This window comes from Camelus ferus, chromosome 13 (assembly GCF_009834535.1).
Source record: "Camelus ferus isolate YT-003-E chromosome 13, BCGSAC_Cfer_1.0, whole genome shotgun sequence".
Taxonomy (NCBI): domain Eukaryota; kingdom Metazoa; phylum Chordata; class Mammalia; order Artiodactyla; family Camelidae; genus Camelus; species Camelus ferus.
Window position 1 is genome coordinate 36,540,949 of NC_045708.1, and position 20,741 is coordinate 36,561,689.

General features: G+C 33.8%; 1 protein-coding gene and 1 pseudogene across 2 annotated transcripts in view; one reads left to right on the plus strand and one right to left on the minus strand.

Annotated features, from left to right (window-relative positions):
* FAF1 (Fas associated factor 1) overlaps nucleotides 1-20,741 on the minus strand; it is a 378,757-nt gene that overhangs the window by 310,783 nt on the left and 47,233 nt on the right. For both annotated transcript variants that reach the window (XM_032494244.1, XM_006180232.2), the window contains exon 2: nucleotides 15,474-15,542. Coding sequence is in view for 1 of the 2 variants with exons in the window: in XM_006180232.2 (XP_006180294.1) it covers nucleotides 15,474-15,542 (69 nt within the window). In the remaining variant the exon portion in view is untranslated. The remainder of the gene's footprint in view (nucleotides 1-15,473; nucleotides 15,543-20,741) is intronic.
* On the plus strand, nucleotides 15,970-16,601 carry LOC102506630 (annotated as a pseudogene).

Consider the following 20,741-nt stretch of genomic DNA (forward strand, 5'->3'; position numbering starts at 1 on the left):
GTGTTGATCCCATGGCACACCACGGATTCTGGTGTGTGACTGCACTCTTGCTACAGCGGATCTAGTGCTTGACATTGGCAGATCTGTGCTGGTGGTTCCTGGAGCCTAGAACCCGAGGGACACAAGAGCGGGTAGCTGACATTCCCACAGCTAAGGTGAGGACAAAGTCAGCATCAACAAAGAATACTTTGAAAGCCCGCATAACAAGTGACAGACAACACCACAAAAGGGCAGTTCCCAGTGGACATCTCCTGTGGAGGTAAATTCAGTGACTTTCTTCCCAGTTGAAGCACTCCAACCCTGCCTACCACACACCACAGCTCAGAAATGGGTCTAGAACCCTCTATCCCAGCAGCAGGGGAGCAGACCTGGCCCCTGTCAAGGCTGTGACAACCACATAAAAAAAAAAAAACAGGCCCCACCTGACAACAATAATCAGGGAAGGCTCTGATCACAACACCAACCACACTCCCAATCAAAGGAATAACAGCCAACACACACCGAAGACAGACATGGCAACCATCCATACTAAAGACAGTCCTCACAACAAAACTATTAGACACACACAGTCTACACAAGAATGTACCGTTTAAATAAAAACAAACAAACAAAAAACAGCCCTTCAAGAACATAGTAGATATCTGACTATACCCATAGAGACAGAGAAATATAAGTAAAATGAAGAAGCAGAGGAGCCACTCCCAATGAAAAGAACAAGAGAAACCCCCTGAAAGAAGGAACAATGAGATAGACTGACAGTCTGCTAGATTATGAATTCAAAAAAAGGGTGATAAAAACACTAAAGGAAGTAAGAGAGGTTATGAATAAAGACAGAGAATACTATATAAAGGAAACAGAAACTATGAAGAGGAGCTAATTAAAAACAGAAAACTCAATGGCTGAGACAAGAGCCAAGCTTAAGGCAGTCAAAAATAGACTAGATAATGCAGAGGAACGAATAAGCGACTTAGAAGACAGGATAACAGAAGTCACCCAATCAGAACAGTAAACAGAAAAGCAAGTAAAAACCAATGAAAGCAATATAAGGGACCTATGGGATAATCAAAGTGTGCCAACCTATGCACAATAGGGGTCCCAGAAGAAGAATAAAGAGAAAAGGGGATTGAAAAGATATTTGAAGAAGTCATGACTGAAAACTTTCTAAACCTAAAGAAGGAATCAGACATCCAAGTACAGGAAGCACAGAGGGTCCTAAACAAGAAGAACCCAAACAGACGTACACCAAGACATATTATACTTAAGATGGCTAAAGCTAAAGAAATGATTCTAAAAGCAGCAAGATGAAAACAAAGTTAGTTACAAGGGAAACCCCATAAGGCTTTCAGCTGATTTATCTACACAAACACTGCTGGCAGAAGGGAGTGGCAAGATAAATTCAAAGTCCTGAATGAGAAAAAGCTGCAACCTGAGATACTCTATCTGGCAAAACTATCCTGTAGAGCAGAAGGAGAGATAAAGAATTTCACAGAAAAGCAAAAACTGAAAGAATTCAGCAATATGAAACCTATCCTAAAAGGAATATTGAAAGGTCTACTCTAAATAGAAAAGAAGCAGGAAGCTATAGAAATGAGAAAACTATAATGGGAAATGTGATAACTACAGTGAGTTGTGAAGAATAAACATAAAGATGTTTTTAAAAAAAAAAAAAAGGACATCAAAATCATAAAAGGTGGAAGGGGAAGAAAGAAAATAAAGATTTTTCTCTCTCTCTTCTTTTTTCACTTTTTTTCTAATTGTTCTTTTTAGGATGTGTTTGAGCCTACATGACTACCAGTCTAAAGCAATTAGATATAGTAATGGGGTAACAAACTTGAAAAACAGGGTAACCACAAATCAAAAGCATAGAGTCACAAAAACTGAAAAGAAACCAAGCTAATTCAAAAGAAAATTATCAAACCACAAAAAGAAAAACAAAAAGAAAAGAAAGGAACAAAGAAGAAATATCAAGTCAACTGGAAACCAAAATTCAAAATGGCAATAAAGACACATCTATCAATAACTACTATAAATGTCAACGGACGAAATGCTCCAATCAAAAGACAAAGAGTGGCAGATTGCATAATAAAACAAAAGAATACAATATGCTGCCTATGAGAGACCCGCTTTAGAGTAAAGGACACATATAGACTGAAAGCATGAGTATAGAAAAAAGATATTTCATGTAAATGGAAATGACAAGTCGGAGTAGGAATAATCATATCAGACAAAATAGACTTTAAAACAAGGGCCATAAAAAAAGATAAGGAAGAACACTATGTAATGATCAAAGGAGAAATACAAGATGAGGACATTACGCTTGTTAACATATATGCACCCAATACAGGAGCACATAATATATAAAACAAATACTAACAAACATAAAGGGAGAAATTGATGGGAATACAGTAATAGTAGAAGACTTTAAGACCCAACTAATATCACTGGACAGGTCTTCCAGACAGAAAATCAATAAGGCAACGGATATACTAAATGACACAATACAACAGTTGAACTTGGTTGATATTTTTAGGACATTATATCTTCAAAAAAAGAATATGCAATTCTTTTCAAGTGCTCATGGAACATTCTCTAGGATAGATCACATACTGGGATACAAAAGAAGCCTCAACAAATTTAAGAGGATAGAAATTTCAAGCATCTTCTCTGACCACAATGGCATAAAAGAAATCAACCACAGAAAAACAAATTAGAAAAAAATGACAATATAGAGACTAAACAATATGCTACTAAAAAACCAATGGGTTAACAATGAAATCAATGAAGAGTTTAAAAATATCTTGAGACAAACAACAATGAAAATACAACCACACAAAATCTATGGGATGCAGCAAAAGCAGTCCTAAGAGGGAAGTTTATAGTGATACAGGACTTGTTCAAAAAACCAAAAAAACTCAAGTAAACAACCTAACCTACCATGAAAAAGAGCTAGAAAAAGAAAAACAAAATCTAGTCAGTAGAAGAAAAGAAATAATAAAGACCAGGAAAGAAATAAATAAAATAGAAATTTTTAAAAATAGAAAAAAAATCAATCAAACCAAGACCTAGTTTTGTGGAAGAGTAAATGAAATTGACAAAACTCTGGTGAGGCTCACCATGAAGAAAAGAGAGCACATAAATATACAAAATAAGAAATGAAAATGGAGAGATTACAACCAACACCACAGAAATACAAAAAAATCATATGAAATATGATGAACAACTATATGGCAATAAATTGGACAACTTAGAAGAAATGGACAAGTATCTAGAAACATACAGTCCACCAAAACTGAATGAAGAAGAAACAGATCATTTGAACAGACCAATCACTAGAAGTGAAATAGAATCAGCAATATAAAAAAAAAAAAAAAAAAAAAAAAAAAAACAAAAACCTCCCTGCAAACAAAAGTCCAGGAACAGATGGCTTCATGGAGTAATTCTATCAAACATACAAAGAAGAGCTCATATCGATCCTTCTCAAACTCTTTTAAAAGACTGAAGAGAAGGGAATACTCCCAAACTCATTCTAAAAGCCACCATCACCCTGATACAAAAGCAAGACAGAGACACCACCAAAAAAGAAAACTATAGCCAATATCACTGATGAACACAGGCGCAAAACTCAACAAAATATTAGCAAACAGAATCCAAAAACACATAAAAAAGATCATACACCATGACCAAGTAGGGTTCATTCCAGGGGTACAATAATGGTTCAACATATGCAAATCAATCGTGATAACACTACATCAACAAGAGAAAGGACAATAATCAGATGGTCATCTCAATAGATTCAGAAAAGGCATTTGATAAAATTCAACACCAATTTATGATAAAAACTCTAAACAAAGTAGGTATAGAGGGAACATATCTCAATATAATAAAAGCTATTAATGACAAACCTGCAGCCAACATAATACTCAACAGTGAAAAGTTGAAAGTCTTCCCACTAAAATCTGGAATAAGACAAGGATGCCCACTCTCACCACCTCTATTCAATACAGTTTTGGCAACACTAGCCATAGCAATTAGACACGAAAAAGAAATAAAAGGGATCCAAACTGGAAGAGAAGAGGTAATACTGTCATTATATGCAGACTACATGATACTATACATAGAAAACCCTAAAGGCTCCACACAAAAACTACCAGAGCTGAAAAAAGAATTCGGCAAGGTAGCAGGATACAAGATTAACATACAGAAATCAGTGGCATTTCTTTACACTGACAGTGAAATATCAGAAGAGGAAAGTAAAGAAACAATCCCTTTTAAAATCGCATCCAAAACAATAAAATACTTGGGAATAAATCTGACCAAGGAAGTGAAAGACCTATACATGGAGAACTACATAACACTGACTAAGGAAATTAAAGATGACTTAAAGAAATGGGAAGTATCCCATGTTCTTGGATAGGAAGAATTAATATTATTAAAATGGCCATACTACCCCCAAACAATCTACAGATTTAATGTGATCCCTATCAAATTATCCAGGACATTTTTCATGGAGCTAGAACAAATAATCCTTAAATTTATGTAGAATCATAGAAGAATCAGAACTGCCAAAGCAATACTGCAGAAAAAGAACGAAGCTGGAGGAATAACCCTCCCAGACTTCAGACAACACTACAGAGCTACAGGAATCAAAACAGCATGGTATTGGTACAAAAACAGATACATGGATCATGGAACAAAACAGAGAGCACAGAAATAAACCCACAAATTCTTGATCAATTAATCTTTGACAAAGGAGGCAAGAACATACAGTCTCTTCAGCAAATGGTGTTGAGAAAACTGGAGAGCTGCATGTAAGTCAATGAAGTTAGAATACAGCCTCATACCATACACAAAAATAAACTTAAAATGGCTTAAAAACTTAAATATAAGACAAGACACTATAAACCTCTTATAAGAAAACATAGGCAAAACCTTCTCTGACATAAATATTAGCAATGTTCTCCTAGGGCAATCTACCCAGGCAATAAAAATAAAAGCAAAAATAAACAAATGGGACCTAATTAAACTTACAAGCTTTTGCACAGCAAAGGAAACCATAAGCAAAACAAAAAGACAACCTATGGATCGGGAGAAAATATTTGCAAAAGATGAGACAGACAAGGGCTTAATTTCCAAAATATACAAACAATTCATACAACTTAATAACAACAACAACAACAAAAATCCAAAAATTGGTAGAACACCTAAATGATCAATTCTCCAATGAAGACATACAAATGGCCAATAGGCACATGAAAAAATGCTCAGCATCGTTAACTACCACAGAAATGCAAATCAAAACTACAATGAGGTAGCACCTCATACCAGTCAGAATGGCCATCATTCAAAAGTCCACCAACAATAAATGCTGGAGAGGGTGTGGAGAAAAGGGAACCCTTCTACATTGTTGGTGGGAATGTCGCTTGGTGCAGCCATTATGGAAAACGGTATGGAGATTCCTCAAAAGACTGAAAATAGACTTACCATAGGATCCTGCAATCCCACTCCTGGGTATATATCCAGAGGGAACCTTAATTCAAAAAGACACATGTACCCCATTGTTCACAGCAGCACTATTTACAATAGCCAAGACATGGAAACAACCTAAATGCCCATCAACAGATGACTGCATAAAGAAGTTGTGGTATATTTATACAATGGAATACTACTCAGCCATAAGAAAGAATAAAATAATGCCATTTGCAGCTACATGGATGTCCCTAGAGACTGTCATTCTATGTGAAGTAAGCCAGAAAGAGAAATAAAAATATCATACGATATCACTTATATTTGGAATTAAAAAAAAAAAGGCAAGTGAATTTTTTTACGAAACATAAACGGACTCACAAACATAGATAACAAACGTGGTTACCATGGGTGTAGTGGGTAGGAAGGGATGAATAGGGAGTTCAAGATTTGCAGACAACAACTAATATATATAAAATAGATAAACAACAAGTTCATACTTATAGCACAGGGAACTATACTGAACATCTTGTAGTAATTTATAGTGAAAAAGAATATGAAGGTGAATATGTGTATGTTCATGTATGACTGAAGCATTGTGCTGTGCACCAGAGATTGACATGGCATTGTGAACTGATTATACTTCAATAAAAAAAAAATATATATATATATATATACACATACACACACACACACACACACACACACACACACATATATACATATATACACACACACACAAGTACATATTTTTTAAAAAGGCATGGCAATTTCCAGACATAAAAAATATTTACCTTAGTCTCTACTATCCTACAGAAAATCCAGCTTTCAACAAAAATTGCAAAGCATACCAAAAAGCCATGAAAAGCACATCTGCAAGTGACAAGCAATCATCAAAAGGAGACTTAGGTAGGATACAAATGTTAAAACGAACAGATTCTTAAATGACTATGATTAAAATATTAAAGGCTCTATGGAAAAAAAAAAAAACAGACAACATATAAGACCAGATAGGTAATTTTAGCACAGAGAGGGAAACTATGCTAGAAAATTTTTAATGCAGTAACAGAGACGAAGAATGTCTTCAGCAAGCTTATCAGTAGAACTACTGATACAAGGAAAAAATCAGTGAACTTGAAACAGGTCTATCAAATTTACTCAAACTGAAATACACAGGAAAAAAAAAAAGATGGGGAAAAAACAGAACAGAGTATCTAAGAGCTGTAGAACAAAATCAAACTATTTAATATATGAAATGCAGAAGGGAAAGAATGAGAAGAGCAAGAAAAAATAAAAACCAAAAATTTTCAAAACCAACTAAAGAGAGCTAGAGGTCTGCACAACATTCTCAATATGCTAAATACCACTGCACTGCATACTTTAAAATGGTTAACTGTATGTTACATTAACTTAGTTAAAATTAAAAAGAAAACAGAATCTTCAGGGAGAGCTACAAAAGCTACACACACACACACCCTTAGGTATTCAAACTGCTAAATAACAAACAAAACCTTGAAGGCAGCCAGAGGGGAGGAAAAAGACATTACATACAGAGGAACAAATATAAAAACAGCAACAGACTTCTCTCCACAGACTATGCAAGCTAGAATATAAAAACATGACATCTTTAAAGTGCAAAAGGAAAAAAAATTGTCAACCCAGAAATCCATACCCATTGAAAGCATCTTTCAAAAATGAAGAAAAAATAAAAACTTTCTGAAACAAACTGTGAAAATGTATTGCCAGCAAACCTACTCTTACAAGAAATACTAAAGAAGTACTTCAGGCAGAAGGAATATGATACTAGACAAAAACTTAAACCCACAGAAAGAAGTAAAATAAATAAAGTAGAATAAAATTATTTTCTCCTTATATTTCACTGCTTTGAAAGATAACTGACTATCTGAATAAAAAATAGGAGCAACATACTATGTTTTACAGCATATGCAAAACTAAAATACATGACAATAGAAGCGTGAGAACTGTAAATACAATGCTACTGGGACACCACACTACATATGAAGCAGTATATAGTTATTTAAATGTAAATTCTTATGATTTAAAGATTATATTGTAAAACCTAGGACAACTACTAAAAAAAATTTCAAAAGAGGTATAATGAAAAATCAAGAGAGGAAATAAAATAGTGGGCAAAATTTTAATGAGAAAAAAGGTATCTGTATAGTCTCAGTAGCTCCCCATAAGATATTTACTAATCACAAAGGTGGAAAAACCTAAAAGACATCGCCTTTACCAAGTGTCGAAGTTAACATTAGTAATAAAAATACAAACTGACATTATGTACCTCCTGTTACACAGAGAAAGGCACAAAATTACATCTGTAGTATCCTTGCCAAGAACGCATAAGCTCAGTCTATCATGAGAAAATACCGTGTTTATCACTGTTTACCGTGGAGAGAGATTTTAAACTTGCCTATGTTTTTTAAGACATACAGCAAATCTGTGTTTGAGAATAATCCGTCAACAACAGAGAAAGAAGTATTAGATGAATATCCCCCAAAAATATAATTAAAAACCACTTGTAAATTGACTATACTTTAATAAAAGTAAAAAAAAAAAAAAATCACTAATACATCAAACAAAATCTAACTCAAACAACAAAACCCAAAAGTAGATTATTAAAAGAGAATGAAGTTGTTAAGAACAAATCTTAAGCATTCTCATCTCAAAAAGAATTTTTTTAATCAGGAAAAATAAACAAAAAGAATGAAAAAAAGTGAGAAGCGGGTGTGTATAGAAAAGTAATATAAATTTTTGTATGTGAACATTTTAAGTATCATTTTTCAAGACAGAAATACAACTAAACCTTTTAAGAAATTATATTACCATTAAGTAGCAAATTCTTTAATAACTGACAGTCTATAAATATAAAGTTATAAAAACAGGAATTTAAACTGCTATATTATTTTTTCTTTTCCAAGCACACACTGATTTATCTCAGCTGATCCTTCAAATCTTCAGGAAGAACTGCAAATCATCACATTTACACTAATCCTCTGATTTTGCTACAATGATATTTTGTTTAAACCCCTTCCAATAACAGAAATAAATTAGTTAAGTATCATACCAAGGCAACTTGTTGCAAATCAACCCATTTTTTTTATATCAAGCTAACTTGTAGGTCAGCAAGCTTTACAAAATATCAAGATCAAACTGCATCTGACTGAACAATTTAAAGAAACAAAACCATTAAAATGTTTATTTTCTTTTAAATTTTCAAGTCATAAGTAGCATATACTACTTCTTTCAGAATTAGCATAAAGCCTCTGGCTTAGTTTCACAGCAGTGAGGGAACCCCTCACTACATGCTTCATTTAAATAGTTTAACTGTGCTCTGAAACATGAATTAGATAAGTAGTACTAGAACTAAAAAAAACTAAATATTAGCCACATCTCCAAATTTCATTTTACAATGGGCACATCGTTTCCTGCTAGGTGATCAATACCATGTTCTTACTAGATCTTAAAGCTTTTGAACTTTTATCTACCATAGGTTTTGTTTGTTTGTTTTGTTATATATATATTTTTTTATTGAGGTATACTCAGTTATAATGTTGTGTCAGTTTACCATAGGTTTTATAAAAGAGGAGATGTTTGGTTCATGCAATAAAGTAATTCTAGACTAGATTATATTTAAAGGAAAAGTTACAGCATATGAAGCAAAAGCCAATGAAAAAATAAGCAGAAAGTCAAGTTGCAGTCTGGGAAAAAATTGTGGGCTTCAAACAGCTGATTTAGTAATGTGAACCACTGACTGTAAGTTTTGTAAACTGAGAATTTCATGATTGTAAAAACTTAAGCTTTCCTTCAAAAGGAAGAAAACAACTCTCTCATGCCCATTTAATTGTACATTAAGTACTAGTAGTCTTTTATCACATTAGATTTTTTCCTGAGAGGCAGAACTGATGAAAAACTTTAAATAGGTTGGGTTATATGATGAGCTTTCTTTATGGCAGAATGGTAAAATCAGAAATAAATAGGAGAGAAAAAAATTGTTTTTGAGATGCTAAGAAAAAAATTGCCAAAAAGCATTTATCAGTGAATAATATTTCTCAAAAAGCTACTACAGGTAGAGACCATCTAAATTTTATTAGTGAGATAATGAAATCAGCCCAACCGTATGCCTTGAGTACCCAGACCCCTCTCTTTTCTCAAACCTTTCTCAAACATTTGCCAGATAAGGAAAAGACTAGAAGAAGAGTCAGTAGTTTTAACAGCAAAGACCTTTCAAATATCCCAATAATGGAAACAGAAAATAAACTTAAAAATTAGTATGTTAATAATAAAATCAGTCAGTCAAATAAGCATTTATTAAGCAACTACCATGTGCAAGACAAAATAAGAAACATAATTCCTTTCCTCTAAAATCTTAAAACCTATTTGAAGACAAAGCATAAACAAAGTACCATTATGTGACTGCAGTAAAAGCTCTTTCACTTGACAATGTGGAATTACTTGTGAGTGATAAAAAGAAAAGTATAGGAGTTCAGAAAAGAATAACACACTAGGAAGGGAAAATTTAATAACCTTAAGCTATAATTTTAAAGCTATTAAAAATTTTATGGAGTGAGAAACCTGGGTTCAAAATCAGTTTTACCCCTTATCAGCTGCGTGAGCATGGACAATTTACTTAAGTTTATTGGGCTCCAGTTTCTCATCTATAAAATAAAGATAATACCTACCAAGCCACATTTTGGGACTAGTGTGAAGATTAAATGAAATAATATAGGTATATCACTTGACATGATACCTAGTACAAAGTAGACCTTCAATAAAAGGGGAAACGACAGAGGTAGATGGTGGTCAAATTACAAATGGAGAAACTGAAAACTTCCATAGAAATTTAAAGGGCTTACAGTCCCTTAAAAACAAGGGAAACAAAGAAGGCTACAGCAGAGAAAGAAAAACTGATATGGTGAGATATTCCTTCCCAGTAATATCTCTTTTGTCATAGCAAAGATCTGTATAAATATAAGCCAGTGTGCAATGGCTTTGATGAAGAGCAGCACTCAATGTCTGGCTGCTTTCTGATGACAACAGAGACTCATTATGTCACTGGTTAGACTAGTTCATTCATGAAACTGCAGGTGTTCATAACACTGTATAAAATAGAAAAGCAGTGTACATTCGAGGAACTCTAAGGCCACATCCTGAGTAGGGTAGCAGAAGAAATTGTTCTAAGACATTTTAGGATAATTATTAAAATACCTTTCTTCAAAAGTGAAAACTGGTGAAACGGAAACGTCTCAAAGCATCTCAATGAATCACAAAATGAGACAGATTATGTGCATAAATTTCCTCAGGTTTGGCTCTTCAGAGTTAGTAACTTTATTATAAGCTTCTATTAATACAAGATTATCTTTAAAGACTAGAACTTCGGTAATGATCCAAAAATAGTCAGGCTGATTTGTTTAATTTTTGCCTTAAGTTGGGACATGTAGTAAAAGATAAATACAAGCTCTCTGAATAGAGTCTTTCTTCAACAAAGCAGCTATGTCAGCACAGGCAGCAAATTAGAGGAGAAATTCAGTGCAAAGTTCAAAAATAATTTCCTAAGAGCATAGAGTACCTAAAATGTAGTACAGCTAGATTAATGTTTACTAGTACTTTATTTCACTTAGCATTGGGTTATCTATCAAGTATATGTCAAATAGCTTCCCCCGGATCTCCTACAGCTTATTGGAAATTTTAATTTATTGAAAGTTTCATAGACACAGACCTTCCATGAAACTACTAGCACAGCAGCTTGTCCTGCCATTACCTATGTCATAAAGTTGTTAAAAGAATTAAACAAAATAGTATACACACAAGTATCTCAAACTTAGTTTTATTAAAATGTTTACTTGTACTACTATTCATAATTGCTTTTTGTAGAATCTTAACAGAAATTAGGACACAAATAGATTCTTCATAAATATTCCATGTATCAAGGGATCCTGAGTAGACACTAATCCAAACCCCTTATTTTATACAAAGCTCAGAAGTTCAGAGAGAAGAATCTTGGCCTAAGCCATATTCAATAAAACAGTAACAAGAAGTATGAAAAGACAGGGCTCCTGATTCAAGATTAATGCAATGGGTTTACTACATTAGTTAGCTGCCTCATATTTTGATTACTCAAAATTAACACAAGCTGTGTGGATTTCTATTCTCCACTGGCCCAAATTCTTCCATAGTGAAAACAGAAAATGAGTAGTAGCTCAATTGTGGAGCCCAGATTACAATTTACAGTGATCACACAGCATGCTTCCATGTAGGAAGGCAATCCTTTGGTAAAAGTTTCTAATTCACTGCCAATAATTCTTCCTTACATATTCGCCTTTCTGGAACTATGCTGAAAATACTCATCTGCAATGAAGTAGTCAATTTAACAACATTAATCTTCCCTTAACTAAAAGTGTCAGACAGTGTGAATAATGAAAGTCTGAGGCAGATGGAGGTAGGGAAGTGGTACTATCGATTCACGTCAAGTAAAAGACTAGCCCCAGATGCTTACCAATAGTATTAAAATTCATGTTATTTTTGTTTTCAGAATTTTAGCATATATAACCCAATCTGCCAGTGCACCAAAATAAGGAAAGTCAATTGTAGGGTACTTAAAACACAGGGTTTGGAAGCACTACTTTATAAAGAGCTATATAATGAAAATAATGTACAAGATCAGAGAAAGTGGCTAATGACTAAAGTTCCCTGGACTGGGCTATATTTTCATACAGAATATTTTTTATTTGTGTGTCTAAATCTATAAAATAGCTAAAATATTTGCAATCATTATGTTTTCAGGAAGTTATTCCCATTTCTGAGTATAATATAGATGTATAAAAGATCACTCGTCTTAATTTTTCAGTATGCGTCTCAAAATCAGACACCATATAGTGTTAACACTTTTTTAAGCCTCCACTGTATCTAGCATAAATCTGTATATGCTGCAAGTATTCACTAGCAACAGAAAGCCTTTTTTGTTCCTGGACTTTTTCAAATTCATCACAATTCCAGGCTGCAATGCCTAACTCACATTCCTCTACACTTCTCTAGTAAAATGTGCACAAAAACACCAAAGGAGAAATCTAACTGATATGTTCAGGGAATTTAAAATATAGACATATCCTAGGTTAAACAGTCAAATTATGTAAACTGTTCCATAAGGCCCATAAGATGCAAAGCAGTGCTAATCATAATCTAGAAACACAAAATAAAATGCACAGACAAAATACACAAAACATCATATAAAAAGTTCTATGATCCTAATGAAAATCTGAACTAGTAATGGGTTATTCAAAATAATTGTTTCATTGTTTAAAAACCACAATGTGCTGAGTGCTATATAAAAACAAGGGAAATGAGAAAATGTATAGAGTAAGAAAATTACATAGCACGGCAAACCTTTACTGTGGATAAAACTGGATTATTAGCGAAGTCAAGTCAGCTAGGAAATACATTTCAAAAAAAAAAAAGCCGAAGTGTAAGACTGTGAAAGATAGCTTGATGCTTTTGCTTGGGCCCAACACAGGGTAAGATTACATTTTACCAAAAATATAGCACCAGAGTTTTTAGCCCAAGTGCTATTTATTATATTATTTCCAAAATCAAATAACTGAGAAATAGTTGAAGAATACCTGTACCATTCAATTATTTAACACTATGTGGGAAAATTCTCCTCTTACAATACTCTAGATCGATTATTAGATTGAGAAAATATTCAGAACCAATAAATGTTTAACCTTCATAACTAATGAACATGGACCAAGAGAAAGCAGGTAAGAAAAGAACTTAAATCCATCCCCTACAAATGGTAATTCTCACTTCAACAACTTGTAGTCCATTACTCCCAGCCTATAACCTCCCTTTACTCCATATCTCTCATCAGTACCATGGAAGAGTGGCTTGGTGGGATTTTTAACCTCCACCAATAATACCCTACAAATATACAAACTAAATAAAGCAATGCTTTTGCTATTCCAAAAGCTTTGAGTCAAGAAACCCGGGGGTATCATTCCAAATAAGTTGCTGCCCCTTCCCCCTTTCTCCACATAGAAATCAGGAATATGTCACCTATACCATGCTTTGCCAAGAGGATAAATCGTGGTTAAAGCATGGATCTAAAGACAGTCCATACAAATTTTGTAAATTTTAACAAGTGCCAGAAGACGAAAAGGTAAGACAGCACTGATTTAATGAAATAGGCAATCTTAAAAATTTATATACTTGGTGGAAATTTAAATTAGTACAATCATCCTGGAAGGCAATATAAATAACAAAAAACCTAAAATATGTATATAATTTGATTCAGAAATTCAATTATGAATTGAATTTATTTGATACCTTCTAGGATAACAATATGTTAAGTATGCAAGGATGAATGCACAAGAATGTCCAATAGGGTAATATATATAATTCCAAAATATCACAAAAATTCTAAATGTCTAACAGCATAGGACTGGCAGGTAGAATTATGCTATTACTACACCATGAAATACCATCCAAACATTAAACATTAAAATGAATAATAAACAGTCAAAATTACTTGGAAGAAATACACTTGCAAGATAGGTTAAGTGCAAAATGCAGCTTACAAAATAGTAGGAATAAAACAATCTCATTTGCATTAAAAAATTTTTTAATCATGTAACTAAAGGAAAACATTCTGGTCTATCTCTAAGTGATAGAATGAAAGGTGATTTTTAAATTTCTGTATCTTCTCATTTCATTACAATGAGTTATTTTATAAGCTTTTTATATTTTGAGTAAGCAAATTAATAGTGGTAAATCTACACAAAACACATAGATAATTAATAGTTAGTTATGTAAGTCCATGTATGGACTTGAATATACCTACATATCTACTCTTAGCTCTAAAGTTAAACATCTCAAGTTTTGACTTTTGAAAATTAAATTATAATTTTGAAGAAGTGCTAGACGTTTTTAGGATTTCAAAGGCATTGAGAGACATCTGTGTTATCTTAACACAACCAGTACTGCTCCTATGCTGTTGCACAAGTCATTTTTAGCTTGCCTGGCAATTGTAAGTAAATTACAGCTCTGTCAATGTGTACTGCTGTGATGTGTCTTGCCTTTTGAGTTACTGGCCCCTATCCACAAAAAAAAACCTAAACCACTTCTATAATAAACTGCCTGAAGTTCATAAGGAAAGCCACAGCAGAATGCCACTTCTTTAACAGCTTTTGAAAGGAGTAATTATCAGTGAGGGCCCCCTCCCCTCCAAAAGAATTGAAGGAGAAACATCAAATAGAGTTATGTAGACATTTAGACAAATCTGACTTTTCTCCTTCCAGTCATCTCCACCATAATACTAGAGAGGAAGATGAACCTTTCAATACACAGTAAGAGAAGGCAAGTTTAAAATTATTTAATTACCTAAGAATTCATAATAATTTAGTAATTTAATACTGAACTAAATATGAACTTCCTAATAAAGATATGACATTTAGATTTTTCATTCAGATTAGAATTATAGATGGACTATGGTATGCTGAACCACCTATAAGGAATGTTAAAGACATTGAAGAATTCATAAAATTTGATTGTCAGATAAAAAAAGTACTTGACATAAGTCAGACAGTGATATACAAAATACTGTATGATCTCACTTATATGTGGAATCTAAAAAGAAAACCGAATTTGTAAGAACAGAGTAGACTGGTAGTTGCCAGGATTTGGGGGAGAATGAATAAAAGTGGTCAAAAGGTACAAACATCCAGTAATAAGATGAATAAATCCTGGGGATCTAATGTACAGCATGGTAACTATAGTTAACAACACTGTATTGTAAACTTCAAAGTTGCTAAAGGAGTAAATCTTAAAAGATATCATTACAGGAGAAAAAAAGGAACTAAGTGAGCTGATGAATGTGTTAACTAACCCTACTGTGGTAATCATTTTGCAATATATACATATATTTAAACAATGCTCAACATTTTATGTCAAGTATATGTCAATAAAGCTAGAAAAAAGAAAACAAAAATACTTACCACTAAGTCCCAATTATTTTGTTCAAGCAATGTAATAGCTTCATCAATATTTTCAATGCCAGTACATGCCTGAAAATAAAGTAAATAAGAATCTTAGACATAATTTTGGATTTGGGGAGGTTAATTAGCCTTAAAGTAAATAGCATAATGTGTAATTTAAGTTTAAATAGGTATATGAATAAAGCCAAGACACTAAATGCCTAACACTCCTATGCATTTTACACAGATGGTTTGAAAATTGTTAATTATAAAGTAAATTTACATTACAGTGAAATAAAAGACAATATTATAAAGTAATAAAAGAAAATACGTTTAAATATTGAGTTTTGGAGCCTAAAATGATCTCTACAACTCTAGCTGCCCAGAAAAACTTTTATTAAAAAGCTTCTGATGGATATCCATATGTTAAAAAATGAACTTCAATCCAGAGTTTATACAAAAATTAACTCAAAATAAATAAGACGAAAATCCCACTGCAGCCATTGCTACAACCACAATGCTGAAACAAAAGAAGCAACAACAGCAACAGCAGTGGCCCCCACTGTCAAGCGGGAAAAGACTGGAGATGAAAAGGATGAGAGTCCCATTGGACCACCCAGCCTTCTGGGCCTTTCCCATATGGCTAATGGAAAGCCTGGTGACCCCAAGTCAGCTCTTCACAGAGAAGTCCTCCAGGATGAAGGGGGACTAATGATTCCACCACTGCTGAGTCTCTCATCTCCCTGTAGCATAGGCCCAATTCATGGAGGTCTAGGCCTAAGATCTGGCCCATACAGTGGTGGTTGGTGGAGGGGTCAATGCTGAACCTCCTTCTCCTCGAGCAGGCCATGGGGAGTCCCCCTAAGGGAAAGTTTTACAAAGAGCAGAGAAATCCTCAAAGGTTAAAAAGCTTATCTCTTATCAAAAAATATCTCCCCAGCCAAGGATGGGCCCCAGGTTATGGAAGACAAATCCAACCGCGCTATCTGCCAACACTTTGCCAACAAGGAGCCACTCTATGAGGATCTCTGTGCCTCCTACCACCCAGGTGTCAGTGGACCTCCTCTGTGAGACTGTGCCAATAATTCTTCCTTATATATTCACCTTTCTGGAAGTATACTGAAAATACTCATCTGCAATGAAGTAATCAATACAACAACATTAATCTTCCCTTAACTAAAAGTGCCAGACAATGTGAGTCTTACTTCAACAAAGCAGCTATGTCAGCACAGGCAGCAAATTAGAGGAGAAATTCAGTGCAAAGTTCAAAAATAATTTCCTAAGAGCATAGAGTACCTAAAATGTAGTATAGCTAGGTTAATGTTTACTAGTACTTTATTTCACTTAGCATTGGGTTATCTATCAAGTATATGTCAAATAGCTTCCCCCGGATCTCCTACAGCTTATTGGAAATTTTAATTTATTGAAAGTTTCATAGACACAGACCTTCCATGAAACTACTAGCACAGCAGCTTGTCCTGCCATTACCTATGTCATAAAGTTGTTAAAAGAATTAAACAAAATAGTATACACACAAGTATCTCAAACTTAGTTTTATTAAAATGTTTACTTGTACTACTATTCATAATTGCTTTTTGTAGAATCTTAACAGAAATTAGGACACAAATAGATTCTTCATAAATATTCCATGTATCAAGGGATCCTGAGTAGACACTAATCCAAACCCCTTATTTTATACAAAGCTCAGAAGTTCAGAGAGAAGAATCTTGGCCTAAGCCATATTCAATAAAACAGTAACAAGAAGTATGAAAAGACAGGGCTCCTGATTCAAGATTAATGCAATGGGTTTACTACATTAGTTAGCTGCCTCATATTTTGATTACTCAAAATTAACACAAGCTGTGTGGATTTCTATTCTCCACTGGCCCAAATTCTTCCATAGTGAAAACAGAAAATGAGTAGTAGCTCAATTGTGGAGCCCAGATTACAATTTACAGTGATCACACAGCATGCTTCCATGTAGGAAGGCAATCCTTTGGTAAAAGTTTCTAATTCACTACCAATAATTGTCTCTTTGTAAGGTAATTAGGTTAGATGAGGTCATAATGGTAAGGCCCGCACGATGAATCCGGATTAGTGCCACTTATAAGAAGGGAACAGCAGAGAGCCTGCTTTTGCTCTCTCACTTTCTCAATGCCATGTGAGAACAAAGCAAGAAGGCAGCCATCTGCAAGTCAGAAAGAGAGTTCTCACCAGAATCAAACCATGCTGGCATCCTGATCTCAGACTTCAGTCTTCAGAACTATGATAAATAAATTTCTGTACTTTGGTATTTTGCCATGGTAGCCTAAGGAGATTAAGACAGAAACCACTCATGGCCAAAAAAATTTACAAAAATAGTTTTTAAAAGTCATTAAACAAACAGAAAACTACAACTCACAGAGAGCAACAAACACAGACCATGAGAAATGGGGAAGAATTTTATTTCCAGAGTTATCCACATTATAATATTAAAATGTTCACTATTCAAAAAAATCTGTGAAGCATGCAGAGGGAAAAAAGAGTATGGCCCATTCAAAGGGGAAATTAACAATGGAGGGAGGGTAACAGATCAGTAGTAGAAAGCCTGTTTAGCATGTACAAGGTCCTGGGTTCAAACCCCAGTATCTCCACTAAAAAAATTTTTTAAAGAAGCTATATATTAAAAAAAAAAAAAAAGGAAAAAAAGGAGAAATTAACAGAAGCTGTGAGGAAGAACAGACATCAGACTTAACTAGACAAAGACTTTCAATCACTGTCTTAAATATGCTCAAAGAGCTCAAAGAACCATGGACTCAGACCTAATAGAAATCAGGAGGGTGGAGTATCAACAAATAGATTACCAATAAAAAGATGAAGATTATCTTACAAAGGCCCCCCAAAAATTCTATAATAACTGAGAACTACAATAACTGAAATGAAAAATTAACTACAAGATTTCAAGAGCAACTTTAAGCAGAAGAAAGATCAGAGAACTTGAGAACAGTCAACTAAAATTATTCAAGCTATCAAAAGCCAAAGACAATATTGAAAATAGCAAAAGAAAAGTATTTCATATACAAAGGATCCTCAATAAGATTAAAAGCTAATTTCTCATCAGAAACAATAAAGGCCAGAAGGCAGTGGGATGACATATTAAAGTGCAAAGAACTATGAACCAAAAAAAACCCATCACCTTTCAAAACTGAAGGAGAAATTAAGACATTCCTAAACAAAAGCTGAAGGAGGCTGTCACTATTAGACCTATGCTATAAGAAATGCTAAAGGGAGTCCATCATGGGAAATGAAAAGACACTAGACAGTCACTGGAAGCCATTACAGAGAAATAAAGAACACTGGTAAAGATGAGAATGTAGATAAATACAAAAGCCAGTATTACTGTGCTTTTGGTTTGTGACTCCTCTTTTCTTCATGTGATTTAACAGACAAATGCATTAAACAGTAATTATAAATTGATGTTAATGGCCACATAATGTATAAAGATGCAAGCTGTGATAACAACATAAAGGAGGAGAAATGGAATGGTACAAGAGCATAACAGGAGTATACTGTTAAGTCGGTATTAATTCAAAATAGACTGTTACAAATTGAAGGGGTTATTTGTAGTCCCTAGAGTAACCACTAAAAAAGAAAAATATATATATATATACAAAAAAATGAGAAAGGAATCAAAACAGTACAGTCAAAACGTCAAACACAAAAGAAGGCTGTGATGAAAGAATGGAGTGGGGAAAAGATATGACACATAGAAAACAAAGAACAAAATGGCAGAACTAAATGTTTCATCATCAGTAATTATTTTAAGTATAAATGGATTAAACTCTCCAATTAAAAGGCAGAGATTAGCAGAAAGGATAAAAAGATGATCCAACTAAATGCTGTCTACAAGAAACTCCCTTCAGATCCAAAGACACATACAGGTAGAAAGTGAAAGGATGGGGAAATATGCATGCAATTACTAAGCAAAAAAGAGGATGGGTGGCTGAACCAATATCAGATAAAATGGGCTTTAAGTTTAAAATATGTATATAAGAGAATTTAAGTGGTATCATATATTGATAAAGGTACAATCTATCAAGAAGATACAAAAATGATAAATATATATACACCTAATAACAGAGCCTCCAAAATGTATGGGAAAACCCCCAAACTTTAGTTTACAAGGAAATGCCATTAAAATGTAGTAGAGATTATTTACAGAAATAAAAAATGTGAAGCCTAGACTCTTTCCTTGATCCATCAGTGTCACAAATACTAAGAGGTAAAAAAAATCAAATCAATATTTAATAAGGACTATTTGACAAATATGCAAGTACCAGGAATATAAACAACTCTGTACATTTATTAGAAGTAACTAAAAAGCAAAAGTGTAACAAGATCTCAAAGTGAACACTGCATATGGCTTTCCCTAAAAATAAACAGAATTTTCATCAAAAACACATAAACACACACTGACACACACATGTATTTCTATACGTCTAGCACATATCTCCCACTCAGCCAAATGCTTTAACAATAGCACCCATTCCCAGTTAGCATTAAACATAGCTTTAAGCAAAATGATAAAAATAGGATACCTTTAGAGAAAGACAGTGACATGTCATATATGTGAAAAATCCCCCAGATTCACAGTTAATGCCAGATAAGGACCAAAAAATAAAGTAAAATAATCCTTCCCTGCAGTGAAAGATAAAACCTCAAACAGACAGAAGACATAAAGTTCACCATGGCCTCTAAGTGCGCTCTTACAAATCACTGCCTTCAGAACTGCAAATAATTGAGATCACAGGCAGCAGTTTCAAGCCATCCCTATAATCACTTATTTCCGGAAAGCAAAGACCTCTCTTCTCTAACCCAGCCAAAGGTTTCATTAGCATCTAATTCCCTTCCTGCTTAAAGTGCCTAGTGGTCTACTTACTATTTTTGTTTTTCACCAAACTATGATTGATACAAAATGGTCTTTCTTTTCATATGGCCTCCATTGAGCAACACTTGTATTGAAAACAAAACAGGTTAAGCATGGTAGTAATATGCAGTCTTTCAGATTCTAATTTTTATAAAACCTTTCATCCAATTTCCCACTTTAAGCATCACCACCACTATTTCTTTTCCTCTCAGACAAGGGTTTTTGTTTTGTTTTCTTAAAACAAAAAAGAATGCCCCCAAACCACTGCCTGAAGGAGCTCAGTGTCTAGGAGGGTAAACACGTAAACAAACAATGCTATATGAGGATACATGCTATAACAGTATATAAAATGTGCAAAAAGATTAAAAAGAAAAAGTAAATGA